The sequence below is a fragment of the Natator depressus genome, chromosome 1 (genome assembly GCF_965152275.1).
Source record: "Natator depressus isolate rNatDep1 chromosome 1, rNatDep2.hap1, whole genome shotgun sequence".
NCBI lineage: Eukaryota > Metazoa > Chordata > Testudines > Cheloniidae > Natator > Natator depressus.
In genome coordinates this window covers 250,764,976-250,785,369 of record NC_134234.1, presented here as the reverse complement: position 1 = coordinate 250,785,369, position 20,394 = coordinate 250,764,976, and the positions used below count along the sequence as shown (strand labels likewise).

The 20,394-nt window shown below is 41.0% G+C and overlaps 1 protein-coding gene across 3 annotated transcripts in view; it reads right to left on the bottom strand.

Annotated features, from left to right (window-relative positions):
• RFX4 (regulatory factor X4) overlaps nucleotides 1-20,394 on the bottom strand; it is a 131,255-nt gene continuing 110,861 nt past the window's right edge. For all 3 annotated transcript variants that reach the window (XM_074941088.1, XM_074941094.1, XM_074941103.1), the window contains 2 exons: nucleotides 14,861-14,999; nucleotides 1-1,429 (listed from right to left, as the gene is read on the bottom strand). In XM_074941088.1, coding sequence (XP_074797189.1) covers nucleotides 1,157-1,429; nucleotides 14,861-14,999 — 412 coding nt within the window. In that variant the 3' untranslated portion in view covers nucleotides 1-1,156. The remainder of the gene's footprint in view (nucleotides 1,430-14,860; nucleotides 15,000-20,394) is intronic.

Genomic DNA, 20,394 nt, shown 5'->3' with positions numbered 1-20,394 from the left:
TGGGTGTTATCAAAGATTTTATTTACATAACAATTACTAAAATGCCCGATGTCATATTTCCATTTATTTATTTCTTACCCATAGGGTAATAGGTCCACCATAATTGCTTGGTGCATTTTATAAGAAGAAGAAAAACCTATGTTAATAAATTCTAACAAAAACTCACAAATACCTACAAATCTGACAGAAAATGTCTACTAAAAATTCTCCCAAAAATACAATACATTTTCCCACACATACACATTACAGAATAAGTTCAAAGGCACAGCTTTGAATTATTTTTTTGTAGACACATATTGAGTTGTCATCTTGTGAAGGAATCAGAAGAGTGGTTTTCATACCTGTCGATAGGTAATGAAATGAATAATTTGTTTTGTATTGTCACTTTTATATAATTGCTTAGTATCATCGTATTTAACATATGTGGCTCTGAATCCAACATTTACCAGTCTCAAAATCCCTTCTTAGCCTTGATGTTACAGACCAGAGCTGTTGCATTTAACCAGATTGTGCAAACTTAATACAAATACATATATAATAAGAACCACAGTCAACTTAAGGCAGTGTATCATTCAATGCTACATGTCTTTCTTTTGTAAGGATAACACTTATTTGATCAACAGAAAGGTGCATCAATATACAAAGTTATGTGTAAACTGAAGCCTATAACAACACATACCATTTAAGGAGCCCAAAAAAGGAATTTAGGACAACAAGTAACGACCTGACAGAATGTCTCTAAAGAACCCAGTAGAGGTGCCAGAGCTTTGTTATGGTCAACTTTTTGTCTTTATCTCAAATTATAAATAGATTTCTCTCTAACATCTTTCCTTAAAGACTAATTAACATTTGTCAATAAGGGGGAAGGGGGAGAATGGCTCAGTGAAACTGACATCACAACAGGGCCAGACCATACCACAGAAGAAAAAAAAGGCACAGCTTGGCCAATATAATGCTCTATAGTAACAGTTAAATCTTGTTACAGGAACACTCCATCACACTGGTCTGCAATATGTCCAGATTATGAACTAAAATTATCTGTCCAGGATCGATTCAAGTCCGTTAACGAATGTTCAGATAAAGTCCCATGTAATAGCCAGATATAAAGTTTTTCTGTCTTTATTAAATATAGGGGCTCATGCTGTACGAGTCATTTTCACTTAGCCCACCCTGTGGTGGCTTCTCCATTGATATAGGCAAAGCCAGGAAAGTGTTGCATGTGCTCGTATTCAGAATTCCTGCGAGTTGTCAAGGGCGTGTACATGTCACTAGAGTTTCCATATCTTGTGGAGTGCATGGATGGACTTGTGTAGCACGTGTTTGCTGATGGGACTTCTGGCCAGCGAGGAGTTACAGGGGCTGGATGCAGTCTTGGGGTGCTACTCATCAAACAGGGCTCCATCCTGGATGTCGGGCTGTTAAAAGGGTACTTAGAAATAAAAACAAATTTTAAAAATGTTAAACACACACATTAAAAAAAAGTTAGAACAGGCAATAGCATACATGTTGCCTTTGTAGTCGGAACTATTGTTAAGGAGCTATAAAGGTCATCAGTAAATTCATAATGGTAAATATTCTTAGCAATACATTCTCTTTTATTTTTATCGAACATTTATAGCGTGCCACATGAGATGTTCTACAGACTGTTAACTGAGAGCTAAAGAAAAACAAATGTTGAAACATCAGACTTTAAAGGGCCTAATTCTTCATCGCCCTACACCTTGTGTGGTCATTTACAGCAAGGCAAAGCGAGTGTTATATTCCACCCTTCTGATTTAACTACACTATGTGCAGGGCACTGGAGATCAGGCTCAAAGACAGGAAGTGATTAGATGGAGGATCTTAGATGGAACAGAATGGGGAACAGATTGACCAGCAATGCATGTTTTGATTATACCAAGGCTGACCAAGTTTGAGGAGTTCAGTAACTTTCATAATGGGAAATATAAATAAAAGTCTGTCCCACACTTGGTTCTGGTAGATGTTTGACAACAGTGGACAGGCTGGGCAAGAAAGTGGAAGAGGAATACAAAATGGTGGTGAATCATGTGGTGGGGACAGAAAGGAACTCCTGAGTGGAGGAGTGGAGCAAGTAGGTGGGCAGCAGGTAGACAGAAAGACAGAGAAGGATGATAGTACCACTTGTGGGAGGCCATTGTGAATTTTAAAGAGAATGAAGGAAATTGTAATTAATTAGTTTCAGAGATGAAGAGGAAGCCAATTAAGCGGACAGAAAATGAGAGAATATGGTACTACTTCCTGGAGGAAAAGGAGCATAAGTATTATTAATCCAAAATAGCCTATAGATTATGGAGAGTTGTGGGTTGGATGGTGATGGAAGATGGGGAACACTGTTTGGAAGATGAGTAGGTATTGCTGGAAAGAGGGAAAAATTTAAATGCAGGGTTGGCAATGATAGCCAAACACCCTCCATATTTAGAGGCAAGGAGTTTTTCCATTGTAAATGGGGAATAGACTCACTGAGTGGAGAGAAACTAGGGTTTAACAATCAGGTCTAAGCCACCTGAGGAATGTCAAAGTCATCATCCAGAAGGAGGTAAAGATTGCATAGTAACAGATCAGATGTTCTGGAGAGAGTCAGGTGGTGGTTTGGTGCCACATGCATTGTCTTGACAGAGAGAGGGATAGTGCAAAGGAGGACTAGTAGAGAGGCAGACTCCTAAGGCAGCCGCAGGAAGATGAAGACCAAGCAGAAAGTGGATGAACTTGTTTTGTGAGGAAGGTCAGCATTTGGGGCTGGAGGCCTTGGAAGAAGGGAGATTTGTTTTAATGGAAAGCAATACTGGGGAAAATAAGGGAAGGAAGAGAGAGGGTATTATGGATAAGAACTGGTGCTAACTACAAAAGAATATGGGAATAGACATACCAGGGTAGGCAGCAGAAGAAGGGACAGTGATAAGTGAAATCTTGAGATAAAGAGAGAGGGAAAATAGTAGGAAGTTACACAGGGAGATGAGAGGTTTCTCAGCCTTAAACAGAGCATTTTCTACTCATGAATGCTATGCCATTACTCAGCAATGACAGCCAAAACCAGAGCAACTCTCTATAAGAGACTCTTAGTAAACATTCCAAATGTTCAAGTTTTATTCACACATATGTTCAGGTAAAGTGCATTTTAAAGTTGCGTGCACTAATATTCTCTGAAACTGAATTTAAAAGGCCCTGATCCTGCAAGTTGATCCATATGAGTGGACCCTTATGCCTATATGGAGTCCCACTGAAGTCAGTGGGGCTCTGCATAAGGGCAGGGTCATCCCACAGGGATCGGATAGCAGGATTGGAGCCTAAATTTGCACATGTGAACACATGCACTAGAAGTGCAAGCCTACCTATTCAATCAGGAGCCAAACAAAACCATGTGACTTATCTAATCTATCACATCAACAGAGTTTATATTTAACAGGTTGAGTATTAAATACTAATGTTTGCAATTCATCCACAGAATAAGAAATGGTTTGCAAACAAATCATTAAATTCAAACTTCAAATACATTCAGGAAAACAATAACTGTTGCAAGATAGTCCACAAGCAGAAAATAAGCCAAATTTGTCACAACTCAAATCAAGAAACTTATTATCCAATAAACAGCAAGTCTTAAAATGTCACACTTCCTGCTCATTCTACTGCGTTCGGAAGAGGAAAGATAAAAGGACCTTTAGAAAAAGGCAGTCTGTCCCCTTTAAATGTTTACAAGCCTGTCTCCCAGCCTCTGCAGAAAGGAGCCAAGGTCTGTCCACCTAGAAGGGAACTAACTGGTAAATCCGGAGATCCCTTTCTGTGAAAAATATCACATTTAAAAAAAAAATTATCCCAATTTGAAAATTTTCCACAAATGGGAAACCCCATTTTGGGAGAACTGAAATGGAATTTTTTAGCTTGCCGGCTGCCCACCTGGAAGACTCTTATCCATTTTACTTTCTGCAGGCAGGCAGCTGGAGAGTTCAGTTTTCCCTGCCAGAAAAATAATTTTCTTTAGCAAAATGAGAAGTTTTCCCACAAAACAATTTGATTTTGCAAAAAGGGCTTTTTCTGTGAGCTAATCACTCAGGTGGAAAATTCCTGACTAGCCCTGCTAACTGGAGAGCTTCTACAAAGAGGTGGGATGGTGAGTTACGGAAAAGAATCTTTCTATACTCCATCTGTCTAAAGGGACAGCTGGAAACAGGAGAACAGAGGGGGATGATATCTGCCTCCTGCTAAAAAGAAGACAGGCTGAAGGCAGGACAGAAGGGAAGAGAGCAGAGTTTGCCCTCTATAGCTGGGAGGCAGAAAACAAGTCATGGACCATGTAGTGATATATGTAATAATTTTGAGTAGGGGTACATTAGAAGGAAAAGAGGGAAACTTTTCTGTTGTAAGCTGCTTTTTATGGCAGCAGCAGTTTGAAGCTAAATCCCGGGGAGAGGGATTAGTTAGCAGAGGGCAGGTGAAGAGGTCAGAGATGCATGATGCATTCATTTAACACATGGCTTATCACTTTATCACATGGCTCTCATCTCCACACATGTAGCATATTATATTTTCCTGTACAATGTTTGACAGGAAAACTCGGTGGCCGTTATTTCACCCTAAAGGCCTTGATTTTCAATGCTGAGTACCTAGAGCTTTCATTGAAGACAATGAGAACTGCAGGTGCTCAACACCAATGAAAATCAAGTCTTGAAATTTTACATTAAGGGACTTAAGGCCACAGAGGGAGTCAGTCTCTGAATCAGGCTTAGAATTTAGGACCATGGCAGTCTACTTTAATGGGGTAGTAATCTGGTTGGTAAAGGTTAGAGATTTTAGAGCAGTCTGTCAAAGAAATTATAAATATTTAAATAAAATATAAGTAGTTCCAGGTAAAGTTTAAAAACTTTTCATATCTTTAAAGTGTCAGGTGAAAAACTCATTGGAAGATCTTTTCCATTAATATGCTCAAGAACTAAATCTTCTTGGACCACATAAGCAACATATGAAGTGGGAAGGTAAAATCCCTCTGCAATTCATTCAGTCAATCATATGGGGATGCTAGGAAATATAGACCACCTCTACCATATGTCCAGCTGTACAAATGTGCTGCCATAGAGTACAGTCAAACAATACTTTGTAACTAAGGCCCTTTGTTTTCAGTTTCTATTTTGTTTAAAATTTCACAGGAATGTCAGTGTTTATTACAAAAATTTAAAAATGGGCAAAAATCAGTGCAAAAGATTACTTCACAGTTTTCTGAGTAAATATTGAGATTACTGTTGGGGGATGGGAGTCTAGAAAAAAAGCAACAAATAGAGAAAACTCAGAGTATTGAAAGTAAAGCAGTTTAATGCTGTAGTTTATTTGATGAACTGTACATTAACAGTACATACCCATATGCACATGCATGCATATATGTGTGTGTCTTCCACTGCATTGCCTTACTTTAACAGACAGCCTCTCGTTCACCCCAGACTAATTTATTATTAAAATAAACACATCTACCTAATGTAATGTAACTATCAGTAGTCTCATGTACTTGTGTGGTCCAAAATTTGGGTGGAAATAGTAAAAACAGAACAACAGCTTTTGTAAAACCTGGGAATTTTTCAGTAAAAATCAGTAAAAACTTAAAACAAAGGGCCTTATCTGTAGCCAACTTAATGTGTTGGCTAGGGCTGTTCAGAGGAGGTCATTAAATCAACCGCAATGTCCCACTCTATAGTGGCCAAAGCTGTGAGCTGTTCTCCTTCCTAGCCTCAGAAGCCCCTTAGGAGCAATGTTCACAAATTGTCCTATGTCACTGGGTGCAAGGATAAAGATGAACCATTTGGAAAAATGTAAAAGCTTCAGAGATAATTAAATTAAAAATGTGTACTCTCCAGGGGCCCACTGTGTGAAGCTTGGCCTGAACTAGAGCTAAATTGGGAAAATACTATATTGGCCGAATCAAGATCTTGTCTTATAAACATTGTGATTGATTTATGTCTTAATTCACATTAGAATTTAATGTTAACTTGAAGTTTTGTTACACTTGGAGCCAGTGTTCTGGCTTAAAAAAATCTTTTCTTCCTGATGTTCTAAACAACTTTCCCTCTTGCTAATCAGATTAGAACATTCTGCCATTCCAACATGCTACAATTTCCTACTGGAAGCTGTGAGGCAAAGGCTGGGATTCAAAGCCAGGACTTCACCTCCTTGCATGAACTGAGAACGAGAACCTTATACACTCCAGAAGAAGCTCTCTCTGGGATGTACAGCAGGCTTCTAAAATTTCAACAACGTTCAAGGGAAACCGAACGGTCTCTAGGGAAACCTCACAGGTTCTCCAGGTCATGCCATGTCATCACTGTATGAGGGAGTCACACAATGCAGTTCACTTGGCAGGTAGAGTAGATGAACATATCAAAAAGATGCCATTTTTGGATTTAAGCTTTGGCCTATGGAGCAAACTCCATAATGCATTGAAAGGGAGAGCTAATCTGCCTTCCCGCTTTCAGTTAATATGCCGCAGTGAGGCTTACTCGAGAGCAAGGGCTAATGACTGAGCATAAGGGGACAGGATACAGTGTGCTGCTTTTCTGTTTAGTCAAATACCCCAGATGCAGCTGTGTTTATGAATGTGTCACGAATATAAAAAGAATAATTGCCTGAAAATAATATGGACTCCAAATATCTACTATTTTACAATAAATTCTGTTATGACTGAATCCAACATGGAAAGTTTTGTAATGGTAGGTCAGCTAATTGCAAATGAGTCAGTGACTTCTTTTTCCCTACAGTGAAGAGACCATTGAAAGACAATATTTTTAAAGTACCCATTGGCCCCTGCCTGACTATTAACTCAACCAATGAAGCATCTATTCAGCCTTGTTGGAGTGTCCAAAGCATAGCCATCTGCGCGGATGCCTGCCCAGGCTGCCTGAATCACCTTTCACACTTTACATCCGGTTTAATGAAGAGTGCTTAAGCATGCTGAACTCAAAACACTGGGGCCTAGTGATCTTTGCCAGATATAAAAGCGACATTTGTTGGAGGGCTCTTGACAGGAAATTACTATTTTCTGGGTCAACTCACACTCGCTGCTACCACTGCTGTTTAAACTAGACAAGAAACACTAACTCCTTTAAGTTTGGGTGACTTTAAGCTGATTATTGTTAAGGCCTTTCCGCAAAAATTTTAAATTAACTCAATTTCTTTTAGTATTATTTTAGAAAATACTATGTTAAGTGTCTTCTCCCAACAAAGGAGTCTGAGTTCCTTCAGAGCAAGGCTGAAGAATAATCTCTTTATCCTTACCCTTTAGCAAGCCGGTTGATTATGCAAGAAGGTGAAAGGTGTCTCTGTCCAAATAGCAAAATATTTTCCTTATGAACGCAGCTCTAACTTTATATTGCATTAGCTCACACTTTTGAACAGCATTGGAAGTCATTATTATATACGTCAAACATTATCTTTAGGATTCATAAGTACCTAGTCAAAAGTTATATCTGTATTAAAGACCTGGTTACAAATGAACTTTTTGGAAAGTTGTACAGTAACATCTAATGGAATTTAATAATAAAAGCTATTTATGGATTGGTTGTTCCTTTCTAATCTTTAATTTGACTCTTTTCTGTACAAAGCTAGGTTTGGTGTGTCTTGGCCCATCACAGATGTAGGGTAAGTGACTTAGGCACTTTTGAAAATGGGACTTAGGGGCTTTTGAAAACGTTACCAATGCTTACTTTTTAAAATGTCATTTTCTGCTTTCCAATAGAAATACATGACTATTTCAATTGAGTAAATAACAGTCTGATGGACAGTTATGAACTCATATCTTCTAGAACAATAATTCAAATTTCTTAAATGGGATTTGGACAAATTGGTCCTTATTTATTCTTAATGTCATGACTAAATATAAGGAAACTGGCTGATTCTAATGGGTATTACAGTTTCCAGGATTATAAAGTGGTTATTGGGGGATGAGGACATATGGAAAAGGGAAAGCTATTGTGTAGGGATATAGTGCACTTGGGGTGAGGTTCTCATCCCTTCTCTAGCCCCATTAAGGCAGGCAAGAAGGGTGTAAAGGGAGTATAAAAGAACTAGTTCCAGGTGGAAGAGAACTCCCCTGGAGCAAGCACCGCAAATAGACAGGAGTAAGACTGCCTTCCATGGACCTCCCCCCACTCACAAAACCTGGCTTCGGGGCATGTCAGCGGTTGTGAAGGGAATGTCAGAGGCAGGGCTGCTCATGCAGTGCTGCAGCCCATAGGGCAGCCCTGCAAAGCTACTGTAACTTAGACAGGACTTCAGGACTAAGTTATGTTGGGGGCCTCTCCAGTCCCTGGAACAGCCCAGTGTCAGCAAAGTGCAACCATGGCTTAAAGCAACCTTAACCTCTGTCCTCAACCCCAGGGTGTGAGTTCTCTGCTGTGCTTCTTAGAGGTACAACCCCAAATTTCACCCAAGGAGCATAGTAGTATTAGAGTTACCAGTGCTACCAGTGTATCCCACACCACAGTGAGCATTAGCAGGAGCGAAGAGGTTATTTATGAGAAGGTACACAGGTAAACATGCACGTGTGCTATCTAGCAGAAGGTGTGTCCAGTCACATATACCCACAGACATGTGGGTTATAATCCTGTTTCATTAGTAGACCTCCAGGCACTTCGCTGCCCACATTAAACTCATGCAATAAACTAAACTACTGCCATATTGGGGTTCCAAGGGAACTGTGGCCTTAAACAGATAACATCAGTAAACATTTGTAGAGATCCAGTCATCAGTGTGCACTGAACAAAACATGTACTGCCCCAAATTGCTGTCACTATAAACACAATGAGGAGATCAAAGACTAGCATTACCACTTGTCCTGAAACTCATGGGACACATTTTTCATGGTCTGTCACACGTGCTGAGCACTGGCCTGGCAATGTTTGTGTCATCCACTATTCAATATGTTTCAGAGTAATAGCCGTGTTAGTCTGTATTCGCAAAAAGAAAAGGAGGACTTGTGAAGTGAGCTGTAGCTCACGAAAGCTTATGCTCAAATAAATTGGTTAGTCTCTAAGGTGCCACAAGTACTCCTTTTCTTTATTCAATATGTGTTGTTTTCCCTCTCTGCCTAATCCATGAAGATCTATAGAACATATGACTTTGATTCAGCTTCTAACTATGAGAAGTAGGTCCCAATTCTGGAACATATTGCTATTCAGCACAACACTTAAACACATGCTTAAAAGTGCTGTCCTAAATAGGAATGGTCTTAAGCAGTTGCGTAAGTGTTTTTTTGGCATCAGGGCCTCAGTCCTTTACCTCAGTCTACAGAGGCTTATGCTCTTGGCTATGGCGGTCCCAGGTTTAAGAGGATTGTCCTTATATTTACATGACATTTTATTTGGACAGTGAAACTAGAGAGGTGAGTTGTGCATTCTGTGTCCAATCAGAGTCACTTCCTAGTTCTTATACATTAATGCAATGCTATTGTGTTTGGGTTCCAACATCATAGGGGAAAGTTTAAATCAATCAGTTTGATTTGTCTGAGTTGGAGATGAATGTATTGTGTCATATGTTCAGTTACTAGACATTTAAAAATATTAAAGACAAATATGGTTTCGTGTTCATGAAAACACAGCTCTTCATATTAAGATAAGTGTAGTGAAAGTACTTGGTGTTTTACAAAACAAAAAATGTTGGGGCCTAAATTACTCAGTGTCCAGTTAAGCAGCAAACAGTTTCTGGAGTTTGAGAAGGAAGAAGATGGGTGTCTAGAAAGAAAGTGGAATAATATTTTAACTGAATGATACACTGGGTCATAGTCTGCTACAGGGTAAAGCTCTTCTATTTCTCATGCCCAAAGTTTTGATCAAATCTCAGCTGACTTTGGACAACACAGATTGGCTAGGCGGTGACATTATGAATAAAATATACATCTCATCACTGTGCCATGGATTGTTAGGGGAAATGCTCAGACGTTCTTTGACAAAATTGTTGCCAATGACCTATTAAATATGAGGTAACACCAGCAGCATCTCAGCTAAAACTATGTAGGTGGCTAATTTACGAAGTATAACCTGCAATACACAGGTGTTTATGTATAAACATTGGACACTTCACTAGTTGCAGGAGTCACATATGATCATATGCAGTTCTGCATTATTGCCTAGAAAATGAGACAGTAGTTAGCAAATTCACACAGTAGATCATTTCACATTGATGCACCATGCTCTTCTTGCTGGTGAGCCAGACCTGGAGTGCTAAATCCGAGCAATTATAAATAGGAAGCAGCTGCTCTGAGAACTATCAGCAGATGCCACCAGAAGGCAAATGGATTTTAAAAATATTCAGGCTAAGGTTAAGATACATCTAGAGAGATTCTGCATAAAGGACCCAATCTAATTCCAATTTAAGTCAATAAAAAGACACCCACTGACTTAAGTGGGAATTGGAGCAAGCTGATAGTGCGGGGAGGAGCCAGCAAGAGACTGAAGCCAGCACAGCAGCTGCAGAAAGCAGTTCAACCACGAGCCCACAGCTACTGATGATGTCATTAGTAGAACTGGGTGGGAAATGGTTTTCCTGTCCCATGAATATTTTCAAGATTTTGGAAATGTTTCCTATTCTGCATTGAGATGAAACCGAGACCTTCTAAAGTTATTTGATAAAAGCGAGAGAGAGAGAGGTGAGAAACAGACACAACTTGCTCCAAATCAAGCAGATCAGGGACTTCAACTCATGTTTCCCAGGTGCAGGCCTGCCCACAGCAATTCTGGGCCCCAAGGCCAGGGCAATCCCTAGGGGGGCTGCAGGGACCGGGGTGGAAGTGACGAAGCTGTCACTTCTGGGATTGACCCATCACTTCTGGGACCGACCGCGCTGGCCAATTGCGCCGGCCCCTCAAAGCACGGGGTCCGGAGGGCTTGTGTGCACCTAGGAGACCTGCGGCCTGCCTGGGAGGTTTAAAAGGGCCCGGGGCTCTTGGCTGCCACCCTGGGCCCTTTTAAATCGTCTGGGCCCCATTGGCGGGCCTGTCCAGGTGAGTACCCAAACCACCTGGCTACTGGCTATCCTGGGTGGCTCTCCCTCCCCTCCCCACTCGCCACCCTGGACCTGAGAAACCTTCCCAACAAAGTGTCAAAACTGTCCCTTTCCTATGAACTATTCTGGTTTTGACAAACTGGCATTTTCCAACAAAAAAACGCTTTGTCAAAAAAGTCTCCACCAGCTCTAGTCATCAGATTGCTTTCTGCAGTTTTCCCTCTGAACATTCACTCCACTGTGTTGATTGGCTGTTTGCTTCAATCCCCACTCTTCCTTTGTCTTTCAGTCTAACCAATCCTCTCCTAACATAAGCCCATCAAAACGATTTACATAATAAAACAAAAGCAACAAAAATATCCTGGGACTAACTTGATGTTTGCAGCCATCACACTGTTCACTCTGCTTGCATGTTACCCTTTTTCCCTCTCCTTTGTTTGATCTGTCCACTTAGACTAATGGTTCTCAACCCGCATCCCACGGGCCACTTGCAGCCCAATCAGCACACATGTGCGGCCCATGTGACATCCTCAGTGCCATACAGGTAGTATATATATTTTGTGGATGCGGCCCACATAACATAGAGAGCTCCATATGCTGCCCACAATGGTAAATAGGTTGAGAACCACTGACTTAGGCGGTAAGCTCTTTGGGGCAGGGACTGTCTCTTATGTTTGTACAGGGCCTAGTGCAATGAGACCCAGTTCTTGATGGGCTCCTAGGCACTACTGTAATGAACATGGTAAGTAGTACACTAAATAATGCTCAACTAGGCTTTTCTATTTAAACCAAATGTGGACTATGGAAAAATATTTCTTTTGAAAAAAAAACCCACTGGTAAATATATGCCACTTGACTGAAGAGCCCATGCAGACTGATGGAACCAACTTCACCCCTGGCATAAATGGGTGCAGCTCCCCTGACTTCAGTGGAATTGTGCAGCTCCCCTGACTTCCCCTGCAAATTTGGCCCATTTTGTTTTGATTTTGCAAAGTCATGACTTCTGCTCTCTGATTCCTTGCAGCAGGTTTCCCTTACAAATGTGGCTTCATAATACCTCTTTTACCCTTTCAGTGCAGAACACATAATTAAGTTGTTATGCATTAAGGGTGACTAATAAAATGACAACATTTATCAGTGCAGAGATTTTACAGCATTCCATTAAACTTTAAAAAAAAACACCTTGATTTCAGCCAATGTCATATTAAAACTCTTGGAAACATTCTTGCATCTTTGGGTGCAGTTTATAGCTCCTTTAAATGTAAAATTAGCATATTAATAGGCTTTTGCTGACTATATTCTGCATTAAAAAATCTCAGTTTACCAGCAGGGTAAGAAGGAACATACTCAATTCAAGCTGAAGTAACTGCTCTGAAATATGATCAGTTAAGACACATCTACTTGTTCTATTTTGTTCTAGAATGTTCAAGAGCTGAAGAAGGCAGAAAAGTTATTTGAAACCCGGACTTGAAGAGACAGTCGACTACAGCAACAATGCTTGCAAAAGAAATCTCCCTCGAAATGGTTGCATGATTTTAATTTATTTTATTTGCATATGTTGCCTTAACCATGAAATTAGTGTGCACTCAAAACAGTTATCTCTATTTATTGTTATTTGCATAACAATATGCTATGTTTGACACTGAAGACTGTCACAAGAGGATAAGAAATTTGAGTAAGGGACAAAATTTCTCAACAAAAGCAACAGCCAAACACTCTAGTATACACACAGACACATGTGCTTCAATAATTTCTGAGCCAGTGCATGTGTCCTTAGATCACATATTTAGATTGTTTTTCATGCAATTGTTATTATATATTTTCTGCAATTAATAACTGAGATGGAAAACTGATTTCCAAAAGGTGAAAAGTCTTTGATTTCAAAGGTTTGTTACAGAACATAAGAATACATACTGTAGTGAAAAATGGATACATACAAACTTGTCTTGCACTACTAAACCTAAATATCCACTCATTCTTCTTACTGTAGATATAGCTGTTGCACTAAAGGCTAGAGTCTCTACCCAGCACCTGGCATAACTGTCTGGGCTAGGTGCTTGGAAGATGCATAGGAAATTGTGGGAGGCATCTCTTCACACAGGCCACTGAGTCACTGTCAAGCTGTTAGTAATACCTACCTGTTATGCAGCACTTTTCATTCATATATCTCAGAGTGCTTTACAGAGTATCATTATCCTCATTTTGCAGAAGGGGAAACTGGGACCCTGAGAGGGGAAGTGATTTGCCCAAGGTGACCCAGCAGGCAAGTGGCAGAGCCAGGGATAGAATCCAGGTTTCCTGTGTCCAAGGCCAATGCTCTATTCATTAGGACATACTGCATCCTCCATGAAAGTTGCTCCAGCCTAATGACTGGAGTAGGCTGCATGGCCCCTTATGTGTCTCCCTAAATTCCCTATAGATGAAAGATAGGAGGATCCATTCAGATGGACACTCCCAACTTTGCCTCCCCCAGAATCCTGCCCCTACCTGCTTCCTGCATGCTCCAAGACACAAAGCCTTCATGGAGCTGTGCTCCATACTGTGCAGTAGGTCAGCACCATCTGTGTATCCCCCAGAACCTCACTGCTTTGTGGATCCACACTAGTCCTGTTGCCAACGGCTGTGCCTGCACCTCTAAATCCCATGCTGGTTCTGACAGGCACAGTTTTATGAACTGAAATGACTAAATAGTGTAGTTAATGTACAGTATGAGGCGTAGAATAGGAAGTGGACTAAGATAGTGCTTTTCATGCAGTGGAATTCAAAAGTGCTTCACAATACATGCAGAAACAAAGTGCAAGTGGTTCCCAATCAGTGAAACTAAACCTGAGTCAGAAGACACAGGGCTTGATTCACCACTGTACTACTTTAGTTTCATGCCAATGTAACTCCATTTAAATTAAATGAAAACTGGAGTAATGCGGCGGTGAGTGAGACCCATAGTTTTTATTTACAATGAAATGACTGACTCAGCCAGATACAAATCCTAAATATGAAGTGCATAAAAGCCCAGTACATATGTTTGAAACAGCCAACACACAGGCTTTATATCATCTCAAGCCATTATGGGGCTCATACAGACAAACAGCTTTAATAAATGGACATGATTTTAATATTACATGATTGATTAGATAGATGGATAGATAGAGTCCAAATTGTGCTGCAAGTTACAAAAGTTCTTAAAGCAACTTTATGAGAAACATGGGATGAAATCTTGCCTCCATGAAGACAATGGCAAAACTCCCATTCAGTGGGATCAGGATTTCACCCAGCATATTTAATTAGATGCCAATATAAGTTTCAGAAATGCAGTAAAATACTGAGCCTCTGTTTTACGAGTTGAAATGCAAGCAGTATTTGTTACAAGCTCAGGGCCAAAAAATAATAATAATAATAATAAAAAAAATCAATACTCAAAGGCAAAGGTTCCAAAAGAATGGACTACAATCCTAGCATCAGATGAATTATGTCTGCTATTTTAAAACATTTATTACAAATGAGAAGTCTCCTTCACTTCAGAACAGCTAATGCAAATGTTCAGTTATTTAAACTGATATTTTAGACCAGTGCTTGGCAAAGAAACGTTTTTTGTAATCCCATCAATTGCATTTAAGATCATAGCATTCAAAAACAACTTCACAGATTAAAGTCACTTTTGGCAAAAGAATCTGCAGCCATGATAAAAATGTTTATGAGGAATTTTAGACCGCTATGGTCTATAAAAGCTGAGAGTAAAAATCAGGGCATAGCATATAACACCACGTATTAAAGACAGTTTAAAATAGCTTGAATGCTGATTACAGATAGTTTAAAATCTTTATTTAATACATTAAATCATGCATTGGCAGTAAGACAACAGACTTACCTGTGAAGAGCTTCTGTGATAAGCTGAGTAATGAAGTGGTCCAGAAATAGTAGTGTCATGTGATAGAGATGGATATTGACTCTGCATTGGATAGGGGTGCTGGTTGCTATAGCTACCATAGTTGTAGCTTCCTGTGTACCTAAAATGAATGAAACCCCCCCACACATTTAGTACTCATAAAAACGGCATTCCAGCTACTAGTTCTGTTGTAGTTTTCTAATGCTATATGCCAGATATATTGGCATTTGTTTCCATAGGAGAGAGATGCTCTGAAGAACAATCTGTACCAAGATTTACCCCAACTCAGCTCGAAAATGCAAATGTCACTTAGTGTAATTATGTGCTCTACATTGAGCAAACAGAGTGACTCCATGTATCTGCGTGATTTGTAATCAGTCATTTGTAGTGCTTTCTAAGTGTCCAGTTTGGCCACTTTTACTAGTGTTCCATAGTCCTCTATTCAGAGAGGCGGTTCCTGGGGCTACTCACACAATGAAGTACTATTCAGCATGAGCCAGAATGGTAGAACTGGGCCCTGAGAGCTAAACTGTTAAATGTAGCCACAGCCTTGCACTGGGGCAAGGGGTGCTCCCCACTGATGATGGGGTTGGTGGAGTAATTTGCTACTTCCCTTTAAGGGGTACAGCGTACTCTTCCTGTGCAGCTGAGCAGAGGGACAGAGTCACGGCTCTGCCTACTCCCCTTCTCTCCTTACCCCTTTTTTTTGGGACAGCTGTTCCAGCACAGGTCAGAATGGGGGAGGGAGAAGCTCCTGCACTTTTCTGAATGTTTCTGGTTAATCCTTAGGTGGGACACACAAGAGGGGGTAAGGGATGGAGACTGTACAGTCTCCCTGCCTCTGCATGGCCATGTAAATGCTACGTGCTAATCTACCTCTAAAGTACTAGGCTTTAAAAACGTACACTAGCTAGACGTGGTACTGATATAGGGATGGGGGGAGGGGGCGGGGGGAGGAGGATGAGGCTCATTTACTTTTTATTTTTATTTATTTTTAACATCTTTTAAACAGACTACTATAAGGTGCACAGGATAGATCTAGAGTCTGGGTACATTCAACCATCTCCTATTAGTCTTCAATTTAGCACACTAGAGATACTGCGCTATATTGTAAACCAGTCAAACAAACAGGTACGTTTATAAATGACAGCAGGACACCCAGTCTGAAAAGGATTGATTTCAAAAACCGGGGCCAGAGGCCTCTCTTCATTCAGAAGTGTGAGGTGGAGCAAAGCAAGGGGGAAGAGGATGGACCACAGTGGGACTCAAGCATGAATAGGGAGGTTCTCCATATGTGGGACTGGTCCATCTGGGCGGCTCACTGGGTCCTCCACTCTCTGTTAATTGGAATGGAATAAATGGCCCAAGAGTCAAAGATGTTAACATGACCCTGTCCCTATACAACATTAAACATGATTCATGGTTTTGAGTACAGAGACCTCGCCCTGCTTAGCCCCATGGAATCAACCACTATTAAAAAGTGTTTTAAACTTTTATTAAAGCTACAGAAAAAGAAGAAAAAGCAGTGAAAGCATTTGAAATGTAATGCATTAAAGGAAGCATTTCTTCATTCCCTTTAGCTGTAGAGTTTTTAGCAAACCCCAGCCCGACAGTCTTTGAGATGGTATTAAAGATGTAATAACTGTCTTGGGGGTGGGGGGGAGAGAAAAAGATAGTTGAAATGGGCTGAAGTTGCTGTTGTTGTTAAAGTCCAATCCTGATCCCTTTCAAAACAAAACAAGAAAAACATATACGAGGGGAGAGAAAAGCACAGTGAAGACAAAGTGCAGCTTCTGTCTCTGGTGCTCAGTCTTGCTTGTAATCTCACTCCTGAAGAAACCCGGAGCACACAGTCCTATCTATCACTCCCAGACCTGGCAAGCTGTTCCAGTGTTGGGCTGTTTAAGGCATTGCTTTTATCTGCCTCTCTGGTCATGGGCTCGCAACAGGGTTGTGAAAGATACAATCTTAGCCAGCTAAGCCAGACTCGTTTTAGAAGGCAAAAAAAGAAGAAAGAAAAGAAATAAGGTGGGGAAAGGAAAATGATATTCAAGGGAGGGCATGACAGCTACAACCCAAGTCTCACATCCCTACAGATGTTTGGGATTTAGCCTGGTAGAGGTGGTGATGTCAGCTGTGTCCCTCTCTTTGGTTCAGTGTGGTCAGAGCATCTGTCAGGATCAGGTCAATGAAGGCCCAGTGGTGTCAGGGTGGGTTCCAGGAGAAGATTGGGGTGGCAACCATGATGGTAGAGCTCACTCCTTTCAGTTCACCTGTCTCCAGCCTTTGTGTTTTGATACCTTCCCCCCTTCTAGTCTCTTTTTTAATGAACTGAAAGGGGCTGATAGGAATAATAGCTCATCCCCTCATCATTGTGTTTGCTATTTAGGCCTGCTTGCTGACACACCAATTTTGGTCCATTCATTTCCAGTTCCATTCTCTTGTTTAGTGGTCATGATTTCAACACATGGGTGTTCTTGGGTGGTTTCAGTAGACCTTTTTGTCTGGACTATTTATTCTGTCTTCTTTTTATACCTTTTTCCAAAGAATTTTATAGAACAGTCTGAATTGGACTTTTGTTACCCTGGACATCTTAGAGTGTAGGCCTCTGCACAACAGCTCCTCCTGATGGCAGCATGACTCCTCCTGCCATGACTGTGCTCTCTCTCTGGGGCAGATAATGTCAGTCAGACCAGCACTGCATTTCCGCTCAGCGGAGCATTAAGCAGGGTCCTAGGACAGCATGCTGTATATGGTAGCAGCTCCTTGTCCCTGCCCTCACTCCTCCAAACTCACATATTCTCAACCATGTGATGTCCACTTGACAAGGCTTCTTCAGCTTCCTTGTAAGGACACGCAGGGGCATGCCATGGAGCTGTCACCCATATTTACTCTACTGCAACCCACCTTTGGGGGGTCTTTTTGCTTCTTGCTCCCCTTTGCAGGGAAGCACGAGGCTCAAAGCCAACAACAGATTTTCTGGTGGTCAGTGGTAAGCCTTGGCTTTCTTACGTTATTCTATGGTGCAGTCTCCTTTTGCGGAAGGTTTACACCCACAATTGGTCAAGTCAGTCCATAGTTTAGGAATGTTGTTGGATTCCTTGCTGAGGCTAAGCTGTCATATCTGAGCATCCACGAGTAATGCTTTCTACCATCTCCAGTTGGCTAGGAGATTATCCCTTGCTGGTGGTGACGACCTTGTCTCAGTTATTCCTGCCTTTAGCACTGTGATGTATCTGGTATCGGTTCTGTTCAATATCTTCATCAATGATTTAGATAATGGCATTGAGAGTACACTTATAAAGTTTGTGGATGATGCCAAGCTGGGAGGGGTTGCAAGTGCTTTGGAAGATAGGATTAAAACTCAAAATGATCTGGATAAATTGGAGAAATGGTCTGAAGTAAATAGGATGAAATTCAATAAGGACAAATGCAAAGTACTCCACTTAGGAAGGAATAATCAGTTGCACACATACAAAATGGGAAATGACTGCCTAGGAAGAAGTACTGCGGAAAGGGATCTGGGGGTCATAGTGGATCACAAGCTAAATATGAGTCAACAGTGTAATGCTGTTGCAAAAAAAGCAAACATAATTCTGGGATGTATTAGCAGGAGTATTGTAAGCAAGACATGAGAAGTAATTCTTCCGCTCTAGTCTGCGCTGATTAGGCCTCAACTGGAGTATTGTGTCCAATTCTGGGCACCACATTTCAGGAAAGATGTGGACAAATTGGAGAAAGTCCAGAGAAAAGCAACAAAAATGATTAAGCGTCTAGAAAACATGACCTATGCGGGAAGATTGAAAATATTGGGTTTGTTTAGTCTGGAGAAGAGAAGACTGAGAGGGGACATGATAACAGTTTTCAAGTACATAAAAGGTTGTTTCAAGGAGGAGGGAGAAAAATTGTTCTTCTTAACCTCTGAGGATAGGACAAGAAGCAATGGGCTTAAATTGCAGCAAGGGCGGTTTAGGCTGGACATTAGGAAAAACTTCCTAACTGTCAGGGTGGTTAAGCACTGGAATAAATTGCCTAGTGAGGTGGCGGAATCTCCATCACTGGGGATTTTTAAGAGCAGATTGGACAAACACCTGTCAGGGGTGGTCTAGATAATACTTAGTCCTGCCTTGAGTGCAGAGCACTGAACTAGATGACTTCTCGAGGTCCCTTCCAGTTCTGTGATTCTATGCAGGGTGACAGGAGGATTGGAAACTTCACCTACACACACAGCGTGCCAGCTTCCATAGTTCTTTACTGCAAACAGGCCCAACTATGCCAGTTAGATACCAATCTACATTCTTGTTATGGTAATTCTCCCTGAAGTAGTACACAGTGCCTTTTAATCTGGGGAATTTGCTGTGTGTCAGACTCCTGGTTCTTCCAAAAAAATTTGGAGTGACATGGGAACAGAGAAAACTGTCATCAAAGACTCAAAAAGCAGCAGTGGGATTGTAGGACTTAGAATAAAGAAGCCAGCTCGTCAGATGCCCTTCACAAAACATGTCCTGAGTGAATAAGCAAAAGCTACAGGAGAAAGAAGGGAAGACAAAGTCCACAAAGCAAGTTCTTCCCTCTGCACTGAAGAGGGATGAAGACTATGTTACAGCTCTTACTAACTATGTCATCAACAATATGACAAACCCATTTGACCCTGAGTCACATCCAGAGGTGCTTATCAACATATCTACTAGACTTCATGTAACATTGGATGTACAAGAGTCTCTACTGAAAATAGTAGATGCTGGTGAAAAACAAATGGAGAGATTTAGGAGAGGTACACTTGATTCTGATGGGTCATGTAGTTTCTTCAGCCCAGGCAGGAAAACTGGCATCAAAACATTTGCTAATATGGCCAAGAAGACCAAATTTAAGTCTGGCAAAGGAGGGACACTCACAGCAGCTATAAGTGCAGAAACTGTTTCCCACAGAGCCCTATCTTTAGCAAGAGGCAGAGATGATGTTTCAATGGCAATTGTTCTTAGTCACCCAATAGGACCTGTGCCTATGTTCCTCTTTCATGCTGATGAAACAATGAGAACAGACAAAGCTGAATTAGTGCATCAGCTGGAAGCTCAAGCTGCAAGAATCCATGACCTAAGAGCATGCAACAAAGAAACCACTGTATAGATCAGAGATGCCATGGCTGTCATACAATGATGGCTGGAGACAAATAAATTCCACACATTCAGTGAACTGGCTGCTGAGTTCTTGAGGAAGGCCCTGGGATTTCACAAAGCTAATTCTGTAATTGAAGTATTTGAGAGGTATGACAACAGTAACACTATTAAAACTGCAGAAAGACAGCGCTGGACAGGATCTAAGGTTGGACGCAAGAAATACCAGGTGATTGGTGGAGTCCCTGTGCCTCCCTGGAAAAAGTTTCTAAACATGACATTTTACAAACATTGTAAAATTCCTCTATGAATACATGGTTCAAAATGCACCTAAGTGTGTAGGAGCACACCCAACACAAACACTCCTTCTTGCTGGAGACTTTTCCAGTGGTGAGGTAGCAA